The sequence below is a fragment of the Triticum aestivum genome, chromosome 7D (assembly GCF_018294505.1).
Source record: "Triticum aestivum cultivar Chinese Spring chromosome 7D, IWGSC CS RefSeq v2.1, whole genome shotgun sequence".
In the NCBI taxonomy this organism is placed as follows: Eukaryota; Viridiplantae; Streptophyta; class Magnoliopsida; order Poales; family Poaceae; genus Triticum; species Triticum aestivum.
In genome coordinates, this window is record NC_057814.1 from 492263002 (window position 1) to 492281995 (window position 18994).

The window sequence follows — 18994 nt, forward strand, 5'->3', positions numbered from 1 at the left end:
CGCCGGTTGTGTTGCCGGCCGGCGTGAACTAGTGCGAACCGCGGCCGCGGCTTAACTCCTTTGTTTCTCACTTTTGCATGCTCGAGGACAAGATGCAGCTGAAATACGACCGACGCATCCACGAATCCGGGCAGACACGGCCTCATTGCCACCCCCAAACGAACGAAACCCGGACAAAGCGGACGTCCGTTTGGGGTCGCGCATTGGAGTTGGCCTAACATGGTTCCATGCTCATCCGGTGCTGAGGAGTCGCAATTCGTGCGTGCCAAAGCAAAATGATCAGGACGAGGCGCAGGCGGCGGGGACAGCAGAGCAGGAGGTCCCGAGGCGCAACTATTCTCCCCCCGAGTGAAGTCTGTTTTAAACCTTGAGATTGTAGAGCTCGTCGAGAATAAACCCTCACCTCAAATTCCCTGAAGACTGTACCCTGTACTCATGATCCTGGTCTGATCCCGACCCTGAACCTGTTTGGCAAACCGGGAAAAGTTCCATCCCGCCCAGGATCAGAGTCTACTCTCACTTACATCCCTACCCCACGTGTCATATCATTGTCTATTCCTAGTGCCTTTCTCTTTCTCTATTGAAATCAATGTAGCCGTGCATGTGCCGCGCTGCTCCGCTTTGCCAACGTTATGCACCCCATGCGCCGCCGGGCCGCCCGTTGCCAACAGTCGTGCGCTGCAGTCCATTCCAGGCCCCGGGCCGTGCGCCGGTAGTGGTCTGGTCGTGAGTGGAGGAGAGCAAGATGATGAAGTGCTACACGCACATCGGTGCGCCCCTCGCCGTGAAGACGTGAAGTTCGTGGGGTAGCATCGCATCGAGCTGCGTGTGCGACCACGGCTTCTGCTTCGTATGTGTTGAGACAGTTTGTTCTGCATGCAACGTTCAGGAACGTCTCCTAATCTTTCTCAGCTGATTAGCTTGATTATAAGAGTTAGTTGAGCTAGTGTGCTGTGTACACCCCATGTATATGTATCCGCTTGATGTGAATACTGAATGAGTTGCATCCCAAAGCTTTTCAGCCTTCTACAGTATGCATCGAGCAGTTCAGAGTTGCCTGCCGCCACAAGGTCTACTGGCTTTGCCTCAATAACTAGAGTGCATACATGGGTTGCAACCCATAGTGATACACCGCTGGAGACACTAACGCCCTGGGCTGCGCATGATGATGAGTGCTTCATCTAGAGTCCTCCATAGAGCACTAGAGCACCGTGGCATCGCGCGCAACGGCATCCAATTGGGAGTGCGCTCGCACCAGAGTTGCCCAATCCAGACAAAGACACTGGCGGCAAGCTGAGAGTCGCGTCACCGGGCGTGTGTGTGGCCGAGATGTCCAGCGAGGAGTTGCTCTCCTGGCCGCCGCTGTGCACGAGCATGGAGTGCATGTGAACGATGCAGGTCTTGCCAATGCGAGGAATGGAATTCACCGCAGCGTGCGCATGCTAGTCTTGCCGGTGCAACGCGCGAACGGCGTCGGTTGCCGCAGCGGCCAGTACGACGAGACACAAATAATACACGAGCCAATTACCTTTCCGAAGTAATTCATGCACAAGTACGAACACACACGTACAACGCATCACGCTAATCGACCGATTCTGGCCGCCGGCTAGACGCGTACATGTACGCATGCAACTTCTGATCCATTTCCGAGCGCGAAGATGGATATGATGTCGCGTGGGCCTACTTAATCAGTGACAGTAGAAAGTTTTTCCAGTGGGATTGTCTTTTTCCCGGTGTGTCAAATTGTTGTAAACAAAGTGAAAGGGTCGGGATCAGACCGGGATCATGAGTACAGGATACAAACTTCAGGAATTTGAAGGCGAGGATCTATTTCCGACTAGTTCTACAATCTCAAGGTTTAAAACAGACTTCACTCTCTTCCCCTGCAGGCTGCAGCTGCCTTCGGGAAAGCTGACCGGCCCACTGATCGACGGAGAGAAGTCGAGCTAAAAGCTGTGCCCGGCAACTTCAAATTTTCCCGCTAGTTTTTTCCCCCGCTCGTCCCCACGCAGCCGGTTCAACAGTTGAGCTCTGCACGCAGGCGGTGTGCGTGCGTGGCTCTGTCGAGCGGCGGTGGTTGGCGGGCGGAGCACACGAGGCCAGGCCACGGGCGACCGACCGACGCCGACGTGCAGGCACAACAGCAACGTCCAACGACCCACACCCCGTCCCCCGTGCCCGCAACGTTTCCCCCCTCGGCGTAAATGCTTGCACGGCTGGACAATCATCTCCTTTCCTGCAGCAGTACAGTGCAGTACAGTTACGATTTCATTCATGTGCCGACGACGGAGGATCGTTTGAATCCCCCTCAAAACCCGGCCGGGTTTCAAATTTCGAAACCCCCCCGACCGCCCGACGCGCACGCCATCGCCCGGGTCCCACGCTCCTCGGCCCCACCGAACGCCCGCTGACAGGCAGGCCCGGGCGCGGTGGTGCTACCGAAGTCCGAAGTGGGGGAAACGAATTTTCGTGTAGATTTCGCTCGGTGCGCTCGAGGCTCGTTCGCCTTGCCATTCCCGTTCGTTATCTGGTCGCGTGGTGCTCCGCTGCGACCGTCTTCGGCGGGGATTAGCGGCGGCAGCTCCAAAACCCTAGCCGCTGGGCTCGCCGGAGCCGATGGCGGCGACTGCGTTCCGGTCGGCGGCGAGGAGGGACGCGTTCGGGGCCGCGGAGGGCGACGGCGGCGGCGGGTCCGCCGCGCGCGGCCGGACGCCGGACGGCGCGGGCGGCCTACGCCGGTCGAGGAGCCTGAGCCGGTTCCCGCCGCCGTCGCCGTCCCCGGAGGACGCGCCGACGCCCTCCTCGAGGTTCGTGACCAAGGTGCGGGGCGGGGGGCCGTCGGGCGGGTTTCCGGAGATCAGCCTCGACGACCTGGCGGACGAGTTCTTCCGGGCCAGGGTGGAGTCCGAGGACGACGACGAGGAGGTGGTGGTGCAGCGCGGGGAGGACGACTCGCGCGGGCGGCTCAGGTTCCCGGCGCCCGCGGAGAAGGGCCGCGGCGGTCGGCGGAGCTCCACCGCGCGGTACGCCAGGGAGACGGCGTCGTCCAGGCAGCGCGAGCGCTCGGCGTCGCGGTCCCCGCTGGAGCGGCGGGGCGGAGCCGCCGCGGCTGAAAATGGCGCTGCCGCCGCCACGAGGCAGAGGTATGCCTCGGTGGATCGGCATGCTTCCATTGGTCGGCAACGGTATGCCTCGGTGGACCGCCGTGCTTCGACGGACCGGCAGCGGTGGTGTGAATCGGATGTAAGTTCCAGACCTCCAGTAGCATTTGCAGTTTGAATCTACTGTATTTCCTAACCCAAAATAGCAAATCTCATTCAAGTTTTTTTTATCCGAGTCTATTTGATGTTTGAATTTATCAGTGTTATTAATTTCGTACCCAAGTCTATTTGACCAGATTGAATACATGACATGGAGTATGTAGACGCAGTATCAGATACACTAGGAATAAACACTGATATTTCGTATTTCGAAATAATGGCCAAGTATTTCTGCCATTGTTTTGTGTTTCTTCGTGCATTCTTTGCAATTGACATTCACATGCCTTGCTGTTTTTCCTTTGGTATTATTTGTGTTCTTGTTTAAGTCTATTTATGGACAATCTGAAATTAATATTGGATTTGAGGAAGGGGGAAATTGTGTTATACAACAGGTGTACGTTGCCAATTGTATGTCTGACAATAGGATGTTTTCCTTGGAAACAAGACAGTTTGTTATTTCGAATTCAACAGCAGAATTCCTATACAATGTCGATTCTTCTTGTAACAAAACAAATGACTGGAATCACTATGAAGTCACTCTGTTTGATCCTCTGCTCCTTCACACGCAGATAAACATAATGCCATTGATAGCTTGAAATAAGTACATACTCCCTCCGTTCCAAAATAGATGACTCAATCTTATACTAACTTTAGTACAAAGCTAGTACAAAGTTGGGTCATCTATTTTGGAACGGAGGGACTGGCAGGAGCTCTGCCTTTTCATTGGTAGAATGAAATTAAGAATGCCCTGATGTTATCTATGAGTTTATGGATACATCAGTTCAAAAACTAGGCTATTACTCTGCTTTATTACTTCCAATGTGCCTTTTAATTTTAACTCACTTCTAGTGGGATTTGTTTAATTTTCGTCAAAGTCTGTAATCACCCGATTCCTTATTTTGCCTTTTGATCCTGCACTTTGTTGTTCCCGTTATCACCTTCCGGTTTATTCTACTTGAACAACCTAGAATACTTAACCTGTATTCCTGCACTTCATTGCATCTAGTGTGTTTAATGCTGCTTCTAATTTTCTTTTCCATTTCTGGTTGCAGAATGATATGGACTTTTCTCGCCGGTCTGGTTCTAGGGGGACAAATACCAAATCTAGCAGTGGCCATAGTCTGCAGAATTCACTTAATAAGTCTAAAGTGAATCAAACTCTGACAAGGTCTACAAGTCAAAATGATTTTGTACATTTACGAGACAGCGGCTCGGTGAGTACCTCTCATCTTGTATTTTCTGTGCTTCTAGAAACTATTCATCACTGATAAGGCCCTTGCTATTTATGGATGTGAAATTGAATCATCTATATGAAAAATTGTAATGTAGCTGGTGCACAGCGCAGTTATTTTCTGTTTGTAACATGGTGTGTAATAGTTCTATTTGTGATGCTTTTTTGGGGGTAGGAAATTTTGTGCTGTCTGTTTCTTGGTGCATAATAACATTGACACTGTCATGTGTTGTGGGCTCAATTTATTTCTTTTTGTGGTTGAAATTCGACATTGAATATCTTCGTGTTGATTTTCGCAGAGCCATTCTTCGTTAACTGATGATGAATCTAGGGATGCTCATTCTTTTCATAGCAGAAATTACAGTGGAAATCGGGCTGTTTATTCCCAGGAGAAGGTTGATTTCACAATATTATTTCAAATTCCCACAACTAGAGTTTTTGGAATACCTAGCATTTAATAGATATATATGTGTTTTATGTTATCGTTGGAGCAGCCAATTGAAGATAATGATTCAAATGTGCTGTATGATGTGATGCGTAAAGAAGTGAGGCAAGCTGTTGAAGAAATCAGAACTCAGCTTGAAAAGGTACCTTTTGACATGTTAACTTTTCTAGAAACCTTTGTTTATTTACTAGGGTTTGATTGTTACAATGAAAGGGGATCAATTCAAGGTGCAACAGCGGCCCCTCCACTCCACCTATTAAAGAATTTTCAAAATTTCACATTAGTGCTACCATGTTGAGCAATGATGATGTTACTGGTTGATGGCCAGGATTACATTGGTTATGCTCAGGTGGCAGGACAATGAAATATCATCAAAATTGTCTTCGTTTCCACTTGGTTGTAGTGCTTTGAGAAATGACTGAAGAGAATTGGGTTACAACATGCTTATGTTGCTATACTGACTTCTCAAGATCATCAGTAAAAGTGTAAAAAGATCATCAGTAAACCTGCTTGGTGGTGCTGAACAAACATGTTTGAGTACTTAGTCGAAGGACATGGTATTGGCTTGTTGTTTAATATGTAAACATGTATGATCTTGATTCCTGAAGTCTATATCCTAGAACTGAAAATGTCATTTTTTCTACTGAGAAATAAGCAGAAAACTTAACAAAAAGTTGAAACAACACAGACTAACTAATGACATTGATGCGCAAACCTCAAAAGCATCTCTTTTGATCATTATGAACTTTAGTCTAATCTGTGTGTACTACTAGTGATCTAAAGGTCTTATATTTCTTTACAGAGGGAGTACAATTTAGAGCTGGATTCGAAAAAGTTTAACTGTTGAATAGTCATCACTCATGCCTTCTGTTTTGCCCACACTGAAAGCTCTTATCTTGCTCATTTCTGCCTACAGTAATGCTATTCAGTGTTACTCATACACTCTAAATTATACGATTCAGTAACACCAATTATTTTTTCTTTGACCATACATTGTCCAGGCCGTGACAAACTCTGAACCTTCAGAAAAGGCTAGAAGTGATGATGCGCAACCAACCCAGGTTATTGGTGAACTCCGTAGGAACTACACTAGCAAGTTGGAAGAGGTATGATTTGATGGAATCCAGAAGTTTTTCCTTTATGTGTTTAGGCTCAATTCTTTCAATATCTTGCAGTCAGAGAAGAGGAAGCAGGAATTACTAGCTCAATTGGCGGCAGAAGAACAACGTGGTCATGAACTCACAAAAATAGTTAAAGAATTACTGCCTACTACTAAGAAGAATGTTAAACCGGAGAGGCCGCCACCACGCAGAAGAGTAAGCTTTCTTGGTCGTTTGCTGTATACTCCCTTCTATTATTGAGAATCTACAATTCAATTTTTCATGTATATTTGTTTCAGAGGAGCAATGATAGAGCAAGGATGTCGAAATGCCTTACCAAAGAGGCCGAGCTATACTTTGAAGATTTCCTGTCAAATGTTGAAGATACCGATTTTTCATCGTTTGATGGTGAAAGAAGTGACACGAGTTCAACTCGACGAGATGTGGTACTTCGTGCTATGGCGGAAACTCATGTAGTCCTTCCGAAAGTTGCACCACCTGTTGTGTCAGATGGTGTTGTCCTTCCTTGGTTGCAATGGGAAACTAGCAACGATCTACATGCCTCCCCAACCACAATCAAGACACAGGTAAAATGGTCTAAACTATTTCTTGTGGAAATAGTAAATCAATCTGTTAGTTTCTACTCCCTCCGTCCCAAAATTCTTGTCTTAGATTTGTCTAGATACGGATGTATCAAAATACATCCGTATTTAGACGAATCTAAGACAGGAATTTTGGGACGGAGGGAGTACTATGTTGCACCGCTTGTGTAGTTGTTTTCAACAATTCATTTTACACAAGGAAATGGACAAGCTTATACGTATTTATCTTGTTCTAAAGTAAACCTTCAGACAACAATCCATTGGGTTCTACTATACAAATGGACAAGCTTATATTAATCTTGTCTGTCCTGTATGCTATATCTTGTTTCAAGTCCCTGATGGACCATTCCTTTCAGGACGCAAGCACTGCATGCAGCACCAGCAGTCACACCATGAGCAGCCGTGGGAGCTGGAGCCCTGGAGACCATGATAGCTCAGCTGGCTCCAAAGATGGACTACTCTCCAGGTTCAACGAGGCCGCGACTCGCCTAAGCAGCTGCCCCGATAATAAGCGAGGCACATCGTTCCATATGGACGACTATCTGCATCTGCGGAGGAGCGAGGATTTCCTCTTTGAGCGATTGAGTCAGAAGCAAAGAATCGACTATGGCGGTCTAACCGTATGCAGGAGGTCGACAATAATATAGATTATTATGGCATAGGATTCTCCTGCTGGGTTCAGGCGGCGAACATATGTAGTGTGCCCAATTAATTAATTGATTGATTGGGTTAAGTTAGGCTAATAAGTGTGTAGATTTAGGGCCTGTTTAGTTGGGAGCTAACTTTGGCATAGTTGTGTTTTTTCTTTCAGAAATTGACATACCCTTTGGCTTGGTTAATAGAATCCTGTCACAGCTTTTGAGTGAAAGATGCATGAGGCATGGTTGTAAAAAAGGAAATATCTTGCCTAATGTATGGCTGGAACCGAACATTCGCCTAAGTTGGTCAAATTTGTTTACTTGTGTTTGTTTGGGGAAAGGGAATGAGAGTTTACATGTGGAATCAAACATTCACCTAATCTAGGCTTGAGAAGTTGATTATTAGTGCCTAACCCCATGTTTGGAGTGCGGTGAAAATCAATACTGGGAAATTTGGGAGGAAGTTTCATGCGATGTGGGGGCAATAAAAACCAAGGTGGAAAAGGTATTTAGAAAAAACTGGTGGGCGAAGAAAAAACTGATGGAAGATGGAACATGGAACGTTATATTTTTTTTCCAGAAGAAACACCAATGGTAGTTTTTCAACAAAGCGTGGATTTTATTGACTCAGAATAAAAAAGGATCAAGCAAATACAAACACACTATGAGCACACACCCTCTTCTGTATAGCTAGGATGCACACATCCAACACCAACGCACACACAAAAAATGCCGGCGAAGAGCAAAGTCATACAAGATCAATGCTATGCCCGACAAAGTCATACAGAACCAATGCTATGCCCAAGCGAGGAAAAAAAACACGAAGCGATCAATGAACTACACCAACAACCGTATCCGCACAAAACCATCATTTGACAGCACAAGGACAATGAGGTTCTTCGACATCAAAGCCTATATGAAGGAAACGATGCTCAAGCGCCACCATTACCGGATCCAACCACCAAAGGCAGAATCTAGGTTTTCATTCTGAAAAACAAGTTCGGGCATATCCGAGCAATGTCTTCAACAAGGTAACGACGCAAGTCATCGCCATTGCCAAATATAACCAACTACGTCAGACCTAGGATTTTCACCCCAAAGCTCAAGACCGGTGGTACTCGAGAAGCACCACCAATTAAAAGTCAATCATGTGCTGTTGCCATTGCTTTTCGGCGATAACAAAAGCTACATGCGTTGGGTTAGAAATCCCGTCGCTGCCGCTGCACAACCATACCCTCCGCGTCAAGCCGCCGACCATAGATTGCAACTCACCGCGACAACCACATGAAAGGCGCCGCCGCAGACTAAAACTAATTTGGAGGCCTCAAATCGACACCCATTCGTTGCCCACCACCACACATACCTAAGTTGGAGAGCACCAAACCGCAGCCATGACGCCCAACAGCCGCTGCAGCCGCCGGACATTGGGAGGCCGATCCGGCCGCTTCCCACATCACGAGGCCACCCGTCCATACCTGTTGTGTGATGTTGCAACATCCATGGTAGTGTTTCATTATCTAACATATAAAGCCTCCTAGAGTACCCGCCCATCTGGAGGCTCCGCGGCGCGCACGCGATCTCGCTCGCACGATGTGCCTCGCTGTAAAGTTTCTGGTCCTTTTTACTTCTCTGTCAAACATCTGACCGTCGGTTTAATTGTACGCAATGAGTTTCGGTTGTAGTGGATGACGGCTGGGCCACTCTTCTGCGCGGGCCCGTCATTGCAGTCACGGACGGCGTGTATGCGCGCGTTTGGCTGGAAAAGAGGGGTGGGTCGCTGCGATCGTGGGCTGCAGGGCGTTCAACGTGAGGGGATAGACTTTTGTCACTCCTGCACCCGGCTGCGTCTCCTCCGCTTCAGTCGGGTTGGGCCCACTCATCAGTGTACTGGGTAGGAGATGTTGCTCTGTGTGCGTCCTGGGTGAGAGAAAGGGGAGACGTGGGGTGGATCGTGCTGCGCAGTAAAAACCTAGCCACCAATCCCCGCATCTCCGAGCAGCCAATCCAGCCCCGCCTCCGTCCTCCCCATCTCTCCACTGCGCCGCCTCCTCCTCCCCTTCACTTTTCTCTCCGGCGGCGGCACCATAGAAGGCGCACACGGGCGGTGGATCCGTGCCGGTGAAGAGCAGCGGCGGCGGCGCCATAGAAGGCGCACACAGGCGATGGATCCGTGCCGGTGAAGAGTGGTGAAGAGCGGCGGGGACTGCGCTCCGGTCACGGTGGGGTGCAGCCGCGGGGAAGACGAAGGAGGTCCGCCGCCTGTCTTCGCCTCCTCGTCGCGTCCTTGCTGCCTCCATGGCCAACCGCACATTTTTTTCTCTGTCCCTCCATGGCGCTCGTTGCCGACCGGATCTCAATGAACAGGTGACCACCATGGCACTTGCTGCTAGCCAGTAAGGAACAAGTGACCCGGGGCAATATTCAGTGTGCTGGCTGCGGCGGTGGTCCGTTCCTGAAATTGGCAAGGAGGGGTAGATCCTGCGGCTGTGTTTCCAGTGTGCTGGCTGCGGCGGAGGTCCGTTCTTGAACATGATCGCAAAGTCCCACCGTCAAGAACAAGGTGAACCTCCTGGCCATCGCAAGCGGGTATATTTCATCTAGACTCGTCCTCTTCTTGTCATGTCGTGACTGGGAGAGTTGAGATTCGAATTGTTGGGTAATTGTTTATATTGCTAACTGAGATGGGATTACAGTTTATTTGCTTGATTATTTGGTCGTGTTTACTTAGGATAAGTCATTGATGGTTGATCTTGTTAGCTACAGATCCTATCCCATGTTTCAAACAAGATTGATTTTTGATGAACTAATATAGTGTTTGATTCTCCTACACCGTGCCCTGTAGGAAGAGGCCGTCAAGGGAAGCCGACCTGCAGCTACCACGCTCCACGACGCCCTCCCCAATCAGATTTCTCTTCTTCCTCACTCATGCCCTGCCGCGTCGCCGCCCTAGCCACTTCTTCACAGGACAACGGTGGGCAGTCACGGCTTGCGGCGAACATCGTTGGGTGCACCCCTGCCGGATCCAGCCTCTGCTATTCGCCTACCACCGGCAGGTTGCAATTCTAGCCATGGATAGTCACGATTGTGTGTCCCTTTGTGTGTCTGGCTTCATTGCTTCCTCCTTATACTATTTGTGTTTCACATACATATGTTCTGATCTTTAACAGTGTTACTTTTTTGGGATTTGTTGCAGGTTCAATGATGTAAATCTACCTGATATATTGTTGATGGGAATTAAGTCTAACGTAGAGTGATCTATCTACTACTAGGCAGGTATACTCACCACAAGTTATGAGTTTGTTTATGTTGTAGCTCGTTTAACTGCATGTTTGTTTGCTCATAAATCTCATATCGCGTCTGCAGATTTCTTTGTATAAAACATACAAATTGTTGCCTTATATTCTGAAATCTTATTTCTCGGTGTTCAACTGCAGACTAAGTTCAGATTGTCTTCGTGCCAGAAATGAAGCAGGTAATGCTATAACCTCAGCAGTGTATGGTCTAGATTTCGAAGGTCGTCTAATATTTTACTTAGGTTCATTCAAATATCTTTATTTGACATGCATGTATTTCTTGTGTGTGCACACTCTCTTAGTTCTATATCTCTTTGATATGAATTATTAGCAGACAAAATTTTCATGCTTTGAGGTATTATCGATATTCACTATTTAAGACGTCAGTTGCCAGCTTATATTCCTTTAAAATTTTAGTGCTGAGCTTGGCTTCTGTTTTAGGATACAGTTATTGTACCATATGCTCATTGGTTTCCATCTGATTCCTCTTTTTGACATGGACATATACCATGTGGTATAATATTTAAGAAGAATGACTTGAAAATTTCAAATAGATGGTTACTCTTACCCGTAGTTTCTTTGGGATGCTGATAGCGTCTAGAGATGCCTTCTAATCAATAAAAGTAAGATCTGATCATGCGCTATATGTTGATTCTCTTACATATGTATTACGAGAAAATTAAGGCACACATGTTGATATTGGACTGATGACCTTTCTTCTTCTCATATTTTTTATTATCTTACCGATCAACCTCAGATGGTGCCGGCAATTGTGCAAAGCAGTTTGCACATTAGAGGTTTGGTATGGGATTCTGAAGAAAACATTAGCCCTTATGATGCCCCAACTTTGTGGCTATTGCAGCTATTGTGGCAAGGCGCACATCATCGTCGTTTCATATTGATATCCTGATATTTTCTTCAGTTTGCCATTGGCAAATATTCTATATCCCTGGTTGCTCTGCACATACTGCTCCGGCGAGTTCTTCCCCCATTTTTCTCTTTCATGCCTTGCTTCGTTTGTTCAACCAAGTGTGTGCTCATGATCTTCTTTCCAAGTTTATCGAGATTTTGGTGGCGTAGCTGGTTTACAGCCTATAAGTTTTTGTGATTTCAACCAAGTGTGTGTGTTATGATAATTAAGGTTACTAGGATGAATGGTGTTTCTGTAAGCCCAGACATATTTTTTCTCTTCACAAATTTGTGATGCACTAATTATCTTACCTATTCTGTTGATCTCGGTAATCACCCAACGAATAAAGCTTGCAGCCCATGTTCGTTCTTCTGGAAAAGTCATTGCAGAATGTTAATGGCATCATATTCCCTTTAGAGAAATCTTTTACTGGAATTTAATTTCCTACATACATGCTTATCATTTGGCATAATGTTATTTTGTGACACTTAATTTTTCCTTGTCTTCCACATTTTAATTCAAGCAGCAGTGATAGAATTTGCAACCTGGTGTGGCCTTGCGCTCCTACTATTCTGCTGAAGAATGATCAGCAAATGCAGTGGATTTGGGCTGAGCAATTACTGAATATTCACGTCATCTGTAACATTAATCAGAGGTAGGCACAACACACACATGTTTAGTTGTTTGACAATTTTGTAAATTTTGTTCGTTTTTCTAATTGAAGATGGATGCTAACTTCATAATTCTAAGTTGATTCCAGTCACTTAATGGAAGTAGAGGCAGATGAATTAATTTATCTGCACTTATCCCATACTGATGCTTTCCTTTATAAAAGCGAGTGATTCCATTTATTCATGCCAAGATATATTTTAGGTTACACTGACCTGATCAAATGGCCTGTATATACTACTGGTATACAAAATAGATTAGGTGGTGACCCGACGTCCCCTGTTAAGTGTTGTTGTACCTACTGCTAAATTAACCTTGCATGGTGACATGATGATGTGTAGTTTACTTTGCTCTCTCTTTCATACATGTGTGAGATTACTGGTGATGGGATTGTGCTCGCTGGGGTGGAGCTTGAGATTTCTAAGAATGGTGTCTTCCTGCCACCAGATAGGAGATTCTTCTGGGCAGCTGGCTGCACGGGGCCACTGGTCGTCTATGAATAGGCTGCTTTACAAGGAAAAGTTCTTACAGGGGATCTATGGGTTTGTGATTAGAGACTACAATTCCACTGTGTGCTAGCCTACAGAAATTCAGGAATTTCCTATTTTGCTTGCACTATAATTCCATCTGTTGTGTGTCTTGCTTGCACTGTCAAGTTTTCCTATTTTGCTGCTACATATTTGGCGGTGAGTTGTTATCGGTTTATTAGTTGTAGGGACAAAAGAAATTTAAAGGTGTGGATTTTATCTAATCTTGTTGTGCTTCCTGCTTTGCACTAATCAACATACTGGAGAAGATATAATTTTATTTGATTTGTGAGTCTTTTTACCCTCTCTTTCTCCCTCTCAGGTTACTAAGATTAGATGTTGATTGATCTGTTCTCTACCCATGAGGCAGTGGAGAAGAAAGACAACTCTAGGTATGTATCCACCATGCTCTCATCTCATGTAAGTGGCGACCTTTTCTTAGTCACAGTGAGTTTGAGGCTTTAACCCCTGTCCTTGCTAGCTGAAACTGGTTTCTTGTTGAATAATGCTCATCGCTCTATTTTAGGATGTGACAGCATACCTTGTGTTATTTGGACATTTTAGAGGGAAATGCAGCCTTTGTATGGGTCCGCATCTTTAGATTTTGTAACAAAATATGTTTATAATTTATACAACCTTTTCTACTAAGAAAAAATGGTGCTAGCTACAAGCTGCTTGAAAAAATGTCTAGGATTTAGGGTCTTAGCAAAAAACATGCTCTTTGCTATGTTTAGGTGGCCACATCAGTGGTATGCACATTGTGGCTCTGGTAATTACGTACACTCACTTTCTTTTGCAAAATGTGCAGATAGTCTAATGTACACACTAGATTTTATCAATTGACTAATTCATGATTTCACATTACTAGGCTTCTTGATTTCAGTACGCAAGATTGTACCGACGAAAAGAGTGTACTTTGAATTACTTTACTTGTTATAATAAATGTACGTGGTAAGACGAGATTTCTGTCACTCTTTGGTTTGTAAGCATTATGTGCAAGTTGGGTGTTCAGTGTACTGCTTGATGCTCCATATTGCATCACACTGCCTCGAGCAGAAGGACTAAAATTTATTTTGGGTTCATCAGGAAGGATTGCTGATGAAGCCATTGTTTTAGAGTTGGTAATCATGTGGCACTAGATATGATGGAGGCACTAATTAACTTAGTGCTACTATGAACATTCTTATACGAGATTTTGGATATTAGAGTTAAAAAGGTACACATTCTTCCAAAATTGCAAAAAGTGAAGCGAGTGTAGAGTGAAAAAATAGCAGCCAATGAGGTTGACAACCAAAGTTCTTGGTATGATTCAGGCTTGGCTATTAGCAAAGTAGTGCTAGGTCCTCGCCGTTCGTTCTTACTCTATTTTCTCGAGTCTTTGGTTTCTCTTTATTCACTTTTCGCTTTCTATTTTCATTATCACTATTCATTTGGTATCTTGGTTTCTCTTTGTTTAGTCTCCACCCTCTTTCTCCGATACCTTTTTTTTCATTTGTATGTCAAGTTAAGAATGAGAGGCTAGATAAACAAACAGGAAAATGCTCAGTTCGTTCAGGCCTTAGGGATGCATTCCATCATCACTGTCCATCAACAAGTTCAACTCCGACAATGGTTCACCGATAATGTGGGCCGGTGCACCACGTCAGCAACGTCGACGGCCTGACAGGCCATTTTCCAACTGGGCCTATTGTAAATGACGAGACCATGAGGATGTAATCAGTAATGTTGCTCCTGGTATAGTTATTTAGTGAAGTTATAAGTTTCTCCTTTTGGAGTTTACTTCAAAGAGTGCTCACTCCCTGCATCTTGTTCTGTTTTTTGTTCTATTTTTCAGAAAATGAAGATGTACTTTGTCGTTCCACTAATCTCGGCAAAAGAGTAGATATGGTGCTCCTCGTGCTATAGTGGAATTGAATCACAAAAAAATCTACAAATTCATCAAACAATGAAGGAGGTTAGTTTTTACCTGAGCGGCAACGGCGGCCACCATGGTCTTGCTGGAGCCTCGCTTGCAGTCGAAAGTCATCAGCTTCAGGGAGTGTCGGCACAGCCAGAATAGACGCCACCTTCAGTGGGGAGCAACAGCAGCAACTGCGAGGATTTGGCTCGCCGATACGAGCAACGGTGGCGCCATACCCCCTTCCGCAGCTCCGAGCTGCTGGTCCGCCGAGATGCAGATGGAGCCGACGAGCCGTTGCGCCTCCAAGCTACCGGGCCACCGAGATGCAGATGTAGTCGCGGCCCCTCTGAGCTGCAGCGAGAGCTGCTCCGCCGCCAAGCTGCAGCGTGAGCGTCCGTGAAGATGGAGCCGTACTTTCTCTCCAGTACGAGTACAGTGGGGAGAGGGGAACGAATCCAATGAACTGGTCGATGGAACCAAGACCAACAGTCAACCACGTGGTGATCTCTATGCTATATGCGCCACGCGTGTGTATAGGTGTCCAGAATGTGTGGTTCTCTGTCACAGCGCCACGTTGGAGATATTCAATAATACCCATAAGATGTGATATTTTTAGAATCTAGATGAGCATATGAGTGCATAAGAAATACTGACACTGTACTTTGGCAACCTATAAGATTGTTTATCACGAAGCTACTTGAACTTTCTTATGCTTTAGGCCAACTATTGTGCTCATCCAACATAGTGAAAGTAATGCTCGATCTATTCTTTTACTGTCTTGCCTTAAAGAATTGATAACACTTCCATTTCTTATCAATTATTTTGAAATCTTTGTATACCATATGCTTCAATGTTGATTTAATTATGTTAAAATAAGAAAACATTACTCTGTCATGACTGACTCCATCCTGCACTGAATGGTTGCAAAAGAAACTTTACTTTGTGTTGCTAAAAATTCAGGAGCATGTGAATTTTCCATACGAACTTGATTAGAAATTAACATCTCTGATGATATTTAGTACTGTCAGCCACTGGTATGTTTGGCCCAATTAATAATTGTTTGATGAGACCAGCAACTCTATGTGAGTGGATGCTTCTTTTTAAGCAGTCCAAGTTTTATAGCTGAGCTCACTATGATTAAAAAGTGTTGTGCTAGATAACCTGTGAATGCTATGGGTTTTGCAGGATGCAAGTCACTAGAATGGTTTTGTTTACTGTCAAATTCTTGCTTCATTTTTGGTTTTGTATGCCAAGATTGATGTTTCTCTTAGTGTTTAGGCTCGCATGTTCCTGCATGGATTTTCTCATGTGGAGTTGAAGCTACATTTGCTTGGTCAGTTAATAATCACATGTTTCACTCTGAAGTCATATTGCATATGTAGTGCTCTTCTGTACTTCCACGAATTGTTGCACACACGTTCCTGTAGAAGGAATTACATGAAGTTACATGAAAAAGTGTCATTATGGCGCTAAAACAGGCCCTAGCGATGCAAGAAGCTAGCGATGCTACCGAACAGATTTCTCTCATTGCGTGGAGTAGGAAGCTGGGAAGAAAAGCTAGATACGTGAAGTTTTGTGAAGCTAGATGGTTGCCGAACATGCCCACTCTCCTGAATCACATGAAGTTACATGAAAAGCACAAGGCTCAAGTTACAGAGCAGTAGAAGAATCTTGTATTTTCTTTTCACTTTTCTTCATCTTCCACGACTCATCTTTTTCCTCCTTGCATGCTAATTATCTGAAAGCCAGTAGATAGTAGTGTTGGCCTGCGAATCATCACATCAATCCTCTGATAAATGATCATGCATAGTTTCATTTTAGATTACTTTTCAACTTAGTACACCATTTTACTTAAGCCTTTTTGTTCTCTGAAACTTCAGAATAATAGTTGACATTTTCACCATAAATCTGCGTATTGCAGCATTTTTATAGATACTCTCTGTAAATAAAATCTTTTTTCTTTAAGGATTCATATATAACTCTGTTACAACATTGAACTAAATCCTGAATTCCTGATCCTTCCTTGTGTAGCCTTATCTCAGACATACGTAACTGAAAATAAAGCTATGCACAGAGAAAAGGTGTAGACTCGGTTGCTGGGCATGAACTCCGGCATAGACTACTTTAGTTTTCTTCCAGTAAAGGAGATGTCGGAAGAGGTGTTCTTATAACTTCTTTGCTTATTAGGGAATATATTCACAACCATTAGAGTAGCAATTTTAGTTGTCAAATTGTAGTATTAAATTATACGTGTCAGGATTAGCATAGTGAAACTGCTATGGCTCCTATATGACCGACTCATAGACTCAGTTGGTTTGTGTGTTAACTTGTTACGAATCCGACAACCGTATTTTACTTATCTGAAAACTGCTATGGATCCTACGCTCTGCACCCTTCTTTTGCTTCCTGCCATTATTTACTGATAACTGTTCTCACTATCTATATTTAAACCTTCTTAGTGTAAGAGTGACAAGACACTCTCCAATCCATTTAGTTAATTCCTTTTTTTTTTCACCAGTATTTTCAGGTCAACTACACTGAAAGCAAACTAAAAGATTACATTGACCCAGATTATGATACACTCAGGCTTGCAAACAATGATCTACACGCCAATTATCGCATCATGCTAGGAAATGACAAGAGACCCACCATGACAACCAACTGGTCTGAGTTCCGCCGCTTTGCAAAAATCCATGAAGGAGACATATGTGCCTTTTGTTTCAAGGTCACCACAAAGCGGCGACTAGCTCTCATCGTGCATTGCCTTTAGATGAACCATCGACAGCAACGGAAGTCGTATCTAAATATCATCTAGCATTCTAAGGACTACTAATCAAGCTCTGTACTAGGACCACCTTCCTCTGTTTTTCGACGATGCTATCTGTTACTTTTGAACAACTACCACCTATGCTTTTACCTATATAACCTCTGCTGTTGTTCCTCATTGATCTATTAATATGCATAATGCCACACTTATCTATAATTATCTGTTTTTTACTACTTCTTTGTTTCAAACATCGGGTACTACCTGGCAGCGTCCACCTTCCACTCAAGGGATATAGCACTATCATTTAGCAGAGTGTTCCAGGAGAAACAGTAATCATGAACAGAAATAGTAACCAGCAGTAAGTACTCATTATTTCGATCTATGACTGTGTTTTCCTATCACCACTCTTACAATACTTGGCTTGCTGTTGGCCTTTGCGCCATTGGCGCAACGGGTCATCTAGTATCTAAGAAACATCAAGGAATACATCCGAAGACCCAAATAAGAAACAAAATATTTGTCGTAATTTCAAAGTCTTTTGGCTCCATCTTCTTTGCAAGCCTGTGAAGAAAGCCGTCAACCTCATGGTCGATGAAACTATTAGTCAAAAAAGAGCGGTTGCATAAACCACACCAGAATCTCTAGCAACAACACACACATCCATGCGCGACAGGAACCACAATAGAAACCGAGACAAGACAAAGTACATATTTGAAGAATAAGTTGTTGAAGAGATGCCACATAACCACCAATGATGAGAAAAAAGAACACCCATCTGCGGCTTGATGAAGAGAGGAGGCACTCCCGTACCACCTTAACGCTCGCCCGGATCTAGCATTGGGCTTGATTATTCCGACTCACATCCTCGACGCCATCACACCGCCCCGATAAATATGGTTGCCCGGATCGACGGGGCCGCACCTTCACAAGCTTGCCACAGGTGTTGGAACTGTTGGAAATATGCCCTAGAGGCAATAATAAAATGGTTATTATTATATTTCCTTGTTCATGATAATCGTTTATTATCCATGCTATAATTGTATTGACCAGAAATTCAAATACATGTGTGGATACATAGACAACAACGTGTCCCTAGTAAGCCTCTGCCGGACTAGCTCGTTGATCAAAGATGGCTATGGTTTCCTAGCCATGGACATGAGTTGTCATTTGATAACGGTATCACATCATTAGGAGAATGATGTGATGTACAAGACCCAAACTATAAACGTAGCATATGATCGTGTCAAGTTTATTGCTATTGTTTTCTGCATGTCAAGTATATGTTCCTATGACCATGAGATCATGCAACTCACTAACACCGGAGGAGTACCTTGTGTGTACCAAACGTCGCAACGTAACTGGGTGAGTATAAAGGTGCTCTACAGGTATCTTCGAGGGTGTCTGTTGAGTTGGCATGGATCAAGACTGGGATTTGTCACTCCGTATGACAGAGAGGTATCTCAGGGCCCACTCGGTAATACAACATCACAATGAGCTTGCAAGCAATGTGACCAATGAGTTAGTCACGGGATCTTGTATTACGGAACGAGTAAAGAGACTTGCCGGCAACGATATTGAACTATGTATGGAGATACCAACGATCGAATCTCGGGCAAGTAACATACCGATAGACAAAGGGAACTACATACGGG

General features: G+C 44.8%; 1 protein-coding gene and 1 long non-coding RNA gene across 14 annotated transcripts; both read left to right on the top strand.

Moving 5' to 3' along the window:
- Nucleotides 1-2490: 2490 nt before the first annotated feature.
- On the top strand, nt 2491-7616 carry LOC123165885 (serine/arginine repetitive matrix protein 2). The gene is made up of 8 exons (XM_044583629.1): nt 2491-3243; nt 4313-4474; nt 4791-4886; nt 4986-5078; nt 5938-6042; nt 6112-6252; nt 6336-6623; nt 6995-7616. Exons 1-8 carry the CDS (start codon nt 2617-2619, stop codon nt 7283-7285), a joined length of 1803 nt encoding a protein of 600 aa, XP_044439564.1. The 5' UTR covers nt 2491-2616; the 3' UTR covers nt 7286-7616.
- A 1503-nt stretch (nt 7617-9119) lies between these two features.
- Nucleotides 9120-15348, top strand: LOC123165886 (uncharacterized). 13 transcript variants are annotated; one of them, XR_006483231.1, is made up of 8 exons: nt 9120-9836; nt 10119-10329; nt 10470-10549; nt 10711-10748; nt 11327-12134; nt 12596-13067; nt 13762-14409; nt 14510-15348. It is a non-coding gene; the product is annotated as an uncharacterized lncRNA (long non-coding RNA). The 13 variants fall into 13 exon arrangements; XR_006483229.1 differs by having other exon boundaries at nt 9121-9836; nt 13544-14409; XR_006483227.1 differs by having other exon boundaries at nt 9126-9836; nt 12998-13067; nt 13544-14409.
- Nucleotides 15349-18994: the final 3646 nt, after the last annotated feature.

Coding starts and splice junctions, on each gene's coding strand:
- LOC123165885 (XM_044583629.1), top strand. CDS start 2,617: ATGGCGGCGACTGCGTTCCGGTCGGCGGCGAGGAGGGACGCGTTCGGG. Junction 4,887..4,985: donor CTGTTTATTCCCAGGAGAAG/GTTGATTTCACA, acceptor TCGTTGGAGCAG/CCAATTGAAGATAATGATTC. Junction 6,624..6,994: donor CAACCACAATCAAGACACAG/GTAAAATGGTCT, acceptor CATTCCTTTCAG/GACGCAAGCACTGCATGCAG.